General features: G+C 40.5%; 1 protein-coding gene across 1 annotated transcript in view; it reads left to right on the top strand.

The window, feature by feature from the left end:
* Positions 1-3: 3 nt before the first annotated feature.
* Positions 4-10,729, top strand: part of LOC102761382 (lysine-specific demethylase 6A) — a 31,983-nt gene continuing 21,257 nt past the window's right edge. The window contains exons 1-2 of the mRNA XM_006759504.2: positions 4-23; positions 670-818. Coding sequence (XP_006759567.1) covers positions 4-23; positions 670-818 — 169 coding nt within the window. The remainder of the gene's footprint in view (positions 24-669; positions 819-10,729) is intronic.

A 10,729-nucleotide genomic window follows, 5' to 3' on the forward strand; every position in this document is an offset into this window, starting at 1 on the left:
TTTATGCAATTATTCAGTGTCTGGTAAGTTAATGTTCAAGAAAATATGTTAATTTTTATTAAAATGTTCTATTATATTAATGATTAGTCATTGTATTCAGCATGTTTCTATTGAAATAAACATACATTTCTATGAAAATTGAAGCTTTTTTCTTTTGCGGCCCACATAAACTTAAACATTGTTTATTTGGCCCATGTTAGCTTTTGAGTTTGACATGCTTGATTTACGTGATTATAATTTTTTTGTTTTTGTACAATTATCACTCTGTGTTTGAACTTTTTAAAAAAAGTTAAACATTTTAGCACTGTTGACTTTAAAAGTATAATAGTTAGAAATGTAATGTTTTCTGGTCAGATCACAAGATTTTTGACAATTAATTCTCATAAATATTTGTAGCGAAGTTAAATTTTTTTTTCTTTATTGATTAAGGTATTACATATGTGTCCTTATCTCCCCATTGTCCCTGTCCTCCCTCCCCCAGCTCATGCCCTCACCCCCTGGTGTCTGTGTCTGTTGGTTATTCTTATATGCATGCATTCAAGTCCTTTGATTGATCTCTCCTCCTTACCCCCACCCTCCCCTACCTTCCCTCTGAGGTTTGAGCATCTGACCGATGCTTCTCTGTCTCTGGGTGCAAAGTTAAACTTTTGATCTGTTATTTTATTTCAGGTGGAAGTTGCAGCTGCATGAGCTGACTAAACTTCCTGCTTTTGTGCGGGTGGTATCAGCAGCAAATCTTCTAAGCCACCTTGGTCATTCTATTCTGGGCATGAATACAGTTCAGCTATACATGAAAGTTCCAGGGAGTCGAACACCAGGTTATTTTTATGGGCTAACATATCTTTGTATTTCAAAAGAAAGTGATAGTCAAATGTGACACATTTACATAGTTTCTGCTTATAATTATTTTATTCAAAATATTTTTTAATTCTTTCTAATAGGTAAAAATATTTGTAATTATTCTTATAATTGATCTGAGAGTATTAATTTGTGTCTCTTTTCTTTTTTATATGTAAACACCAAAACGGAAAAAATATAACTTGGGAAAGAAGCAATAAATCACTCAGTGCGTGAACTATATTATATGACATTACATAAAGATTTTGTCTTAATCTCATTGATTGCAAGCTGACAGTTTTCCAACTTTTTTTTTTCACTGTAGTTACATTAAGAACTATATCATATGATACGGACTTAACATTTATATAATAAACCTTTTTTTGGTTTTGTTTTATAATATATATATATACTAGAGGTCCATCTCAGGAAGATTCCTGCAAGGATAGGGCTTTCTGCAGCCAGAGTGAAGCAGAGAAGGGAGAAAAACCCGCCCTCTGCTCCAGTGTCTGCTGCCGAGTCTGCTACCGTCTCCGCTGCCTCGGCTCCCTTCCTTCTCCGCTGCTTTGCTCCCTTCTGCAGCACTTGGCTTCCTTCTACACTGTCTTCGGTCTTTGCTCCACAGCTACATATGCAAATTAACCGCCATGTTTGTTGGGTTAACTTGCATACTCACTCTGATTGGCTGGTGGGCATAGCAGAGTGACACCAATTTGCATGTTTCTCTTTTATTGTGTAGATTTTTAAATATATATATATTTTATTGATTTTTTACAGAGAGGAAAGGAGAGGTAGAGAGAGATAGAAACATCAATGATGAGAATCGCTGGCTGCCTCCTGCACGTTCCCAACTGGATATCAAGCCTGCAACCCAGGCATGTGCCCTGACTGAGAATTGAACTTGGGACCCCCTGCTTCATAAATCAACACTTAACCACTGAGACACTCTGGCTGGGCTATAATAAAAGTTTTTATTGAAAATACTTAAATATGTACTGATATATTCTCACTTCTTATTTTACAGCGTTTTTAGAAATTGCAAATGTACATCTTTTAAAACTATTCTACAATGAGATAATACATATTTTATCTTTAAAAATAAAAATATGTCTTCACAAATAGGTATTACCAAATACTGCTATCAATGTATGGGCATATATTATTTAATATATTAATTGGTTGTAACATATATTAAAAAGTTCTGTTATCCCTGACCAGAGTGGCACCAAAGGGTCAGGGGCACATACCCGGGTTGCAGGTTTGATTCCTGACTCCTGTTGGGACTTGTGCAAGAGGCAACCATTCAATGTGTCTCTCTCACATCAATGTTTCTCTCTCCCTCCTCCTCTCCCTTCCACTCTAAACTATCAAAGGAAAAAAATATTTCTGGTTGAGGATTAACTAAAAAAAAGTTCTTCATTTTTTTACTTGATGTTTTCCTTTCACATTTCATTGCACAAATGGCTTTTGCAAAATGGAAATATTCTGTGCATTGCACTGAGGTTTGAAAAATGGTTCTAAAGCTGTAGTGCTGCAAATTGTTGAAGGGATGGACATCTAGACTTTTGTTTAATTTTTAATACCACACAGAGTGTTTTAAGCAGCTGAATAGTACTTGCAGTGCCAAAAACATTGTCTTTCATATGTCTTTACTGTGTAGTATTGTTTTGCAATATAAGATTGTGGGTTTTTCTTAAAGAATCATCATAAAAATTGCAAAAAAAGTTAATGACCAATGACAGCGGTTGATTGTTGTTCTCATTCAAAAAAAATTTCAGTCTCAACCCTGAGTGCGAAGCCATAAGTGACCAGCTTCTCTTTCCAACAAGAATTCATGAAACTGATGTTCATTAACTCTTTGAGAATGGCACACAATAAAGTATTTTGCATAAAGTATGTACCAGTGAATAATAACATAATTAACCATAGACATTAAGCACTTTACATTTTCATAAACTTTGTTAATTTATCCAAGTAAGGCTTTTCTCACTTCATTCATATTTTTCCCACCATTAGTTGTAATATATCTTAGCAGATGCCCCTTCAGTAGTATTTAAAGTTTTTTCAGTTTCTTAGAAAATATTCTCTTATAATGGTCCTGTGGAGACAACTTACAGAGGTGAATCCTTGAGTCACTTCACATTTGGTATTGACTTCTCAAAGAAACCAATGATATAATATTAATAATCTGTTGGCTTGTAAAGAGACAAAAAATCTGTTTGAAGTTATTCATTTTATTTTTGAGTTGCGTATTCATGCTTCCAACATTTTCATTGAGTAATCTGTTCTCAACGAAAAGGATAACAGTCTGGAACCATTTTATTTTCTCTAGAAGTACCCACTGCAACCAAACATGATTTAATTAACTCACAATTTATAAACTGTTTTTCTTGCCTGGCCAGAGATTTCATTTAGTCTTGCCTTAATTTTGTTTTAGTTTTTGTGAAGCAATTTAGCTTGGATGAAATTCTACATTTTACATTTTTAAAAATTTCTGTCTTACATAGTGTTAATCCTCACCTGAGGATATACTTTCCATTAAGTTTTAGAAAGAGTGCAAGGGAGGGGTGGGAAGAGAGACAGACAGACAGAGACAGACAAACATTGATGTGAGAGTGGCATATAAATCTGTTGCCTCCTGCATGAGCTCTGAGGGGAGCCAGGGACCTAACCCATGACTTTTTGCTGCACAAGCTGATGCAGAGCTGAGAGATATATTTTAATGAGCATTTTAAATGTTTGTTTGTTTGTTTTTTATTTCAGAGAGAATGGGAGAGAGAGATAGAAACATCAGTTATGAGAGAGAATCATCAATTGACTGCCACCTGCATGCTCCTCACTGGGATTGGAACTCGCAACTCAGACATGTTCCCTGACCAGAGCATCAACCATGACCTCCTTGTTCATGGGTCAATGCTCAACCACCGAGCCAAGCTGGCTGGGCTCCACATGCTTTTAAAGTGTTTCATTTTCTTTTTTCTTTTAAATCATCACTGATTACATGCTTATTGATTTTAAAGAGAGAGGAAAGAGGTGGGCATATGAATGCAAGAGAAACATTGATCAGTTACCTTTTGTAGGTGCCCTAACCAGGGATCAAAATTGCAACCCAAGTAAATGAGCTGATCGGGAATTGAACCCACAACCTTTCAGTATACATGAAAATGCTCCAACCAACTGAGCCCCACAGGCCAGAAACAAAAGTGCTACATTTGAAGTCTTTCTTATTTTGACATGATGGCTATACACAGTATTGAAAGAAAAAAATGTTGAAGTATGGGTAATACGTGCAGCAGTTGAAATGGTTTTGCATTTTAACTGTTTGCTGCATTTTATAGTTTGCCAGGCAATACAAGGCGATTAAAATGTATATAGTCTCTGTCACTCTGCTTAGTTCTGCTGTGTTAACATAATAGCACTCATAGAGCATATCTGTGTCTTATATGATAGTCTTACTCATAAGAACAGGTATTTGGCCTTTAAGCCATATTTGCCATGCCCTGATTTAAAATCTTAAAGTTTCATTCAACCCAAATATCTTTGATAAATGAAAAGAAAACACATTCAAATATACTCCCCCTTTGATAACCTTTGCATTGACTTTGATATGTCATAAGTGATAGTTCATATATTTAGTCAGTTGTAAGTTCCAGCCATTAGTCAGTTAGGGCAAATGATAGTTAACAAACAACCAGTTAGGCTATATAATAATGTCTACACACACAATCATCCTCTTTTTTGTGTTTGCTGCTTGCAGTTGTTACCTGCAGCAGCTATAGTTTGAAAATCCAGTTACTTCTTCAGTATATTCTCACTGTATACTGGCCAACTTATTAAGTTAGTTTTTGCATATTTGTGAATGAGTTAAGCTTCCAAGGTTTCCTATTGGAATTTCCTGTAAAAGTTTTTGGAAGAAATATTTAAAATCTCAGCATTTTTGGAACAAGAGAGAGAGAAACATCAATTTTATTATTCTACCCAGTCCTGCTTTCATCAGTTGATTCTTGTATGTGCTGTTACCAGGAATCAATCCCAGAATCCTGGCATATCAGGGTAACATTCTAACCAACTGAGTTAGCTCCTCAGGGTTTTTGATGTGCAGCTAGATATAGACTCCACTGATTAGAATTTTTACTTCTAGTCTATAGTTGGAAATTCACTTTGAATTGGCCATCATTGTAGTTACTATTGAGCCAGAAATTTTTCCTCTCAAGTTTTTTCTTCCTTCTATTACATACCATTAAACTGGATCTATTAAGATTTATTTTAATTATCTCATTCAATTTGAAAGACTTCTAAAAGAAAATATTTGAAAATGAAAGTAAATTTAAAAAGTCTTTTTGCTTTAAAATTTGGAAGGTATATCAAGCTTAATTGTATATGTCTTTGTCATTTGTTCCTAAAAATGCTTGAACTTTTTTATCTTTTCATTTATGGATTCCACTTAACTCTAAAAGTATTGTTAGCATATTATACTATATTAGTTTTATGTGTTTCAGTGGCATAGTGTTTTGACATTTAAATCCCTTATGATCACCACTTAAAGTCTATTAATTATACGTTCAGTTACCATATTCCCCTTCACTTTTTTTTTTATCCATGCTCCCAATGTTCTACCCTCTAGCAATCAAGAGATTGAGCTCCTTTCTATGATGAATATACAATTAATAATGTTAAAAAGTGAGTTTTTGTTTTTATCTTTGGGTGTTTTTTTAAATTTCACATATAACTGAAATCACACAACATTTGTCTTTTTTCTGTAGGTATATCCAAGTTGTCACAAATGGCAAGAGGTCCTTATTTATTGCTGAACTCTAATAAGTGTGCAAATGTACACGTTTGCACATTATATTTTATCCATTTTTCTATGGATACCTGTTTTACTTTAATCTTGACTAACATATCTAGAGCTATTTTTAATTTTTTGACAAAACTCCATACTGTCTTCTATAGTTATTGCACTAATTTACAATCCCACCAGCAGTGCATGGGGCTTACCTTCCTTCCACATTCCTGCCAAAACTTGCTTTTTTTTCTTTTTTTTTAATAAGGTATTACATATGTACAATACTTGTTTTTCTTATCTACACTTATAAAAGAGAAACATGGTAATTGGCGTACGACCGCTACCTTTCCCATTGGCTAATCAGTGAGACATGCAAATTAACTGTCTCCCAAGATGGCAGCCAAGCAGCTGAAGCAAACAGGAGGCTTGCTTGCTCCAGTGAAGGGGGAAGCCAAGGTTCCCTGCCTGCCGCCGCCCAGCTCTGACCTTCATTCTAAGAAACAATGTTGCAATTATAGTAGCTAAATAAACCCCAGAAACCTGCTTTCAGCCATCAGAGCTGGAGCTAGCAGGACCACAACAGTGTTACAATTATAGAACCCAAACAAATCCAGATACCTGCTTTCAGCAGCCAAGGTCTCAGAGCTGGACCCAAGCCTCAGAGCTAAAGCCGGCTCTCAGCTCCAGTGACAGCCAGATCTGAAACCAACACTACTGTATCCAGCAAGTCTATCATTCACAATTGAAGGTGAAATGAAGAGCTTCCCAGAGAAAATAAGGCTAAATGAGTTTATCACCACCAAGCTGGCACGACAAGAAATATTAAAGGCAATGCTGTAAGGAGGAGAGAGAGAAAGAAAGCCAGACAGAAAATAAGAGGCATAAAGAATAAAAATGCAATTTCCTCATCGGCCCTGCCCTGAGTGTGACAGTGGTAGCACCCCAACCCCCTGATCCGTCCTGCTCTGTGCGTGACAGGGGGTGGTGCGCCAACCCCCCTTTCGGCCCTACTCTGTGAGTGACAGGGGTTAGCTCCCCAACCCCCTGATGGGCCCTGCTCTGTGCGTGACGGGGCAGCGCCCCAACCCCCTGATTGGCCCTGCTCTGCCTGTGACGGGGTGACACCACAACCTCCCCATCAACTCTGCCTTGAGTGTGATAGGCGGTGGTGCCCCAACCCCCCAATAGGCCCTACCCTGAGCATGACTGAGGGTGGCATCACAACCTCCCAATCCGCCCTGCTCTGTGCATGACAGGGGGCGGCACCCCAACTCCCCAATCGGCCCTGCTCTGAGCCCAACCAGGGGCTGCACCTAGGGATTGGGTCTGCCCTCTGCCACCCAGGAGCAGGCCTAAGCCAGCAGGTCGATATCTCCTGAGGGGTCCCAGACTTCGAGAGGGCACAGGCCGGCCTGAGGGAGTCCCCCCTCCCCCCCGAGTGCACAAATTTTTGTGCACCGGGCCTCTAGTTTTTTGTAATAGTCATTGTGATAGATATGTAGTCCTATTTTGTAGTTTTGATTTGTATTTCTCTGATGATAAGTGATAGTGAGCATCTTTTCATATATCTACTGGCCATCTGTATGTCTTCGTTTGAGAAATGTCTGTTCATATCCTCCGCCCATATTTTGATGGGATTATTTATTATTTTTTGTTATTGAGCTGTATGAGTCTCTTGTATATTTTAGATGTTAACCGCCTAACTTGGATATATCATTTGCAAATACATTTTCTGATTCAGTAGACTGTCCTTTTGTGGTATCCATCACTGTGCAGAGGCTTTGTACTTTTTATTTTAAAATTTATTTATTTGCATGTATCTGTCCAATTTTCCTAATAACATTTATTGGAGACCGTCTTTACCCCATTGCATATTTTTGCCTTTGTCTTAAATTAATTGACCATATAAGTGAGGGTTTACTTGACTGCCTATTCTTTTCCATTGTTCTATGTCTGTATAATACTGTTTTATTATAACTTTGGAATGTAGTTTAGTCAGGATAAATATGTCTCTTTGTTCTTTCTCAAGATCATTTTGGCTAGTAGTAGTCCTTTTGGTTTCATATAAATTTTAGAACTTTTCTAGTTCTGAAAGGAAGCTATTAGTATTTTGAAAGGGATTGTTTTGAATATGTAGATTGCTTTGGGTAGTATGGGCAATTTAACAGTATTAATCCTTGCAATCAGTTAGCAAATTATATATTTTTCCTTTTCTTCCTTGTCTTATAGTTTTCAGAGTACAGATCTTTTACCTCATTGGTTAAATTCCTAGATATCTTATTCTTTTGGTACCATTGCAAATGGGATTGTTTTCTTAATTTCTCTTATTATTTTTTATTGTTAGTGTACAGAAATGTGGCAGGTTTCTGTGTATTAATTTTGTATCCTACTGCTTTATGAAATGCATTTCTTATCCAAAGATAACTTTTCTTATATGTATCTATTGTGTGCAAATAATGACAATTATTTTCCAATTTACCTTTGTTTCTTTTTCTTGTCTAATTACCCTATCGAGGTAATGAGAGTAATTGAGTAATTAAGGGTGGGCCAAAAGTGGGTTTACAGTTGCTCATATGAAAAAAGTAATACAATAATCTATACTAATAAAAGAGAAAAATGGTAATTGGCGTACGACACTACCCTTTTCATTGGCTAATCAGGGCTATATGCAAATTAAGTTCCAACAAGATGGCAGTTAATTTGCATATGTAGGCACAATGCAGGGAGGCGAAAGGGAAAGCAGGAAGAAGCCCCCTGCCACTGACAGTGATCAGAAACCCAGGGGGGAGCTAAGAGCTGGGGGGCAGGGCAAAGGCCCTGGCCCCCAGCCATGATCAGAGAATCAGGTGCCTTTTCCGCCCTGGCCAGTGATAGCAGGAAGTAGGGGTGGAGCCAGCGATGGGAGCTGGGCACGGTCAAAGCTGGCAGTCCCGGGAGCTAGGGGTCCCTTGCCTGGGCCTAAAGCGAAGCCCACGATCGCAGGGCCACTGCAGCTGCGGGTCCCGCTGCCCGGGCTGGACGCCTCAGCCAGAGGCGTCCTGCAGGGGCAGGGGTGGAGACCGCACGATCATGGTGCCCCCGCTGCCACTGCAGGTCCCCGCTCCCAGAGGCGTTAGGCCTGGGGAGGGACGGAGCCTGCAACTGCGGGGAGCTGGGGGGTCTCCTCCCCAGGCCTGACACCTCTGCCGGAGGCCTCAGGCCTGGTCAAGGGGCCGATCCGGTGATTGGTGATCAGAGGCATCAGGCCTGGGTGGGGGGCGGAGCCGGGGATTGGGGGGATATGATGGCCCCCTTGCCCAGGCCTGAAGCCTGGGTCAGAGGCGTCATGCTTGGGTGGGGGGTGGAGCAGCCAGAGGCATCAGGCCTGAGCTAGGGGCAGAACGAGTGATGGGGGGAAATGAGGGTCCCCTGCCCAGAGGCGTCAGGCCTGGGCAAGGTGCCGATCCTGCGATTGGAGGGTGATGGGGGTCAACGCCTGAGGGCTCCCAGTATGTGAGAGGGGGCAGGCTGGGCTGAGGGACACTCCCCCCCACCACCACCCAGTGTATGAATTTCATGCACCGGGCCCCTAGTCCTATCTAATAAAAGGCTAAAATGCAAATTGACCTAATGTCATAATGACTGATTGCTGTGACATGCACTGACCACCAGGGGACAGACACTCAGTGCAGGAGCTGCCCCCCAGTGGTCAGTGCACTCCCATAGGGTGAGTGCCACTGAGCCAGAAGCCTAGCTCACAGCTGGCAAGGGCAGCAGTGATGGTGGGAGCCTCTCCTGCTTCTGCAGCAGTCAGACAGACATCCCTTCAGGGCTCCTAGACTGCGAGAGGGCACAGTCGCTTTCTTTAGTGTCTCTCCGCCGGGGCACAAATTCCGTACACCAGGTCTCTAGTCTATATACTAGTAATAAAAGCGAAAGTGACCGTTATGGCAGAATGACCTGAACAAACGGTCGCTATAGTGCACACTGACCATAGGGGGCAGATGCTCAGCGTAGGTCAGTGCGTTCCCACAGAGAGAACAGCGTTCAGCCAGAAACTGGGCTCACAGCTGGCAAGCACTAAAGGAGCAACACTAAGGAGCAGTGAGCCAAGCGGTAAGGAGCATCGAGCAGGTAAGGGGCGAGGAGTCCCAGACTGCAAGAAGGTACAGGCTGGGCTGAGGACCTCCACCCCTAGTGCATGGGCCACTAGTTAATAAATAATTACACAAGAATAAACGCTTATGTTTCACGTATTCCTGACTATACACCAACTTTTGCCTAACCCTACATTGTTGAGAGTGAGCATCCTTATCTTGTTCTGATCTTAGAGTAAAACTTTCATCTTTTCACAGCGGAATGTGTGCTGTTAACTATCTTATATAACTTTATTATTTTTAGGTAAGGTTCCTCTTACCCACGTTAGTGAGGGTTTTTAATATCATAAATGGATGTTGAATTTTATCAAGGGCTTTATGTACATCTATTGAGATCTAATTTTTATCTTGGTGTTGTTGATGTGATATATAATGTTAACTTTATTGCATATATTGAGCCATCCTTGAATCTTTGGTATAAATCTTATTTGATCAAGATCTATAATCTTTGTAATGTATTATTGAATTTGATTTGCCAGAATTTGTTGAGGATTTTGGCATATCTATGTCTATATCTATATATCTATATATACGTCTATATCTATATCTATATCTATCTATATTTAAGCCTAAGTGACTGTTCAACCATTCAACCTATGGCTATGCACACTCATCACCAGGAGTCATATGCTCCGATCGGTTGGTTAGCTTGCTGCTGGGGCCGTCTAATTAGGAATGGGCGAGATGGGCCAGACATGCCTTGGAGCCCCCCTGTCACACTCAAGGTAGGGTCAATGGGGAGGTTGCGGTGCCACTCCATCACCCACAGAGCAGGGCCAATCAGGGGGTTGGGGCTCTGTATCCTGTCACACACAGAGCAGGGCCAATCAGGGGGTTGGGGCGCTGTCCTCTGTCACGCACAGAGCAGGGCCCATCAGGGGGTTGGGGAGCTCCCCTCTGTCACACACAGAGCGGGGCCGATCAGGGGGTTGAGGAGCTCCCCCCTGTCACTCACAGAGCAGGGCTGATA

The sequence above is a fragment of the Myotis davidii genome, unplaced genomic scaffold (assembly GCF_000327345.1).
Source record: "Myotis davidii unplaced genomic scaffold, ASM32734v1 scaffold4756, whole genome shotgun sequence".
Classification (NCBI taxonomy): domain Eukaryota; kingdom Metazoa; phylum Chordata; class Mammalia; order Chiroptera; family Vespertilionidae; genus Myotis; species Myotis davidii.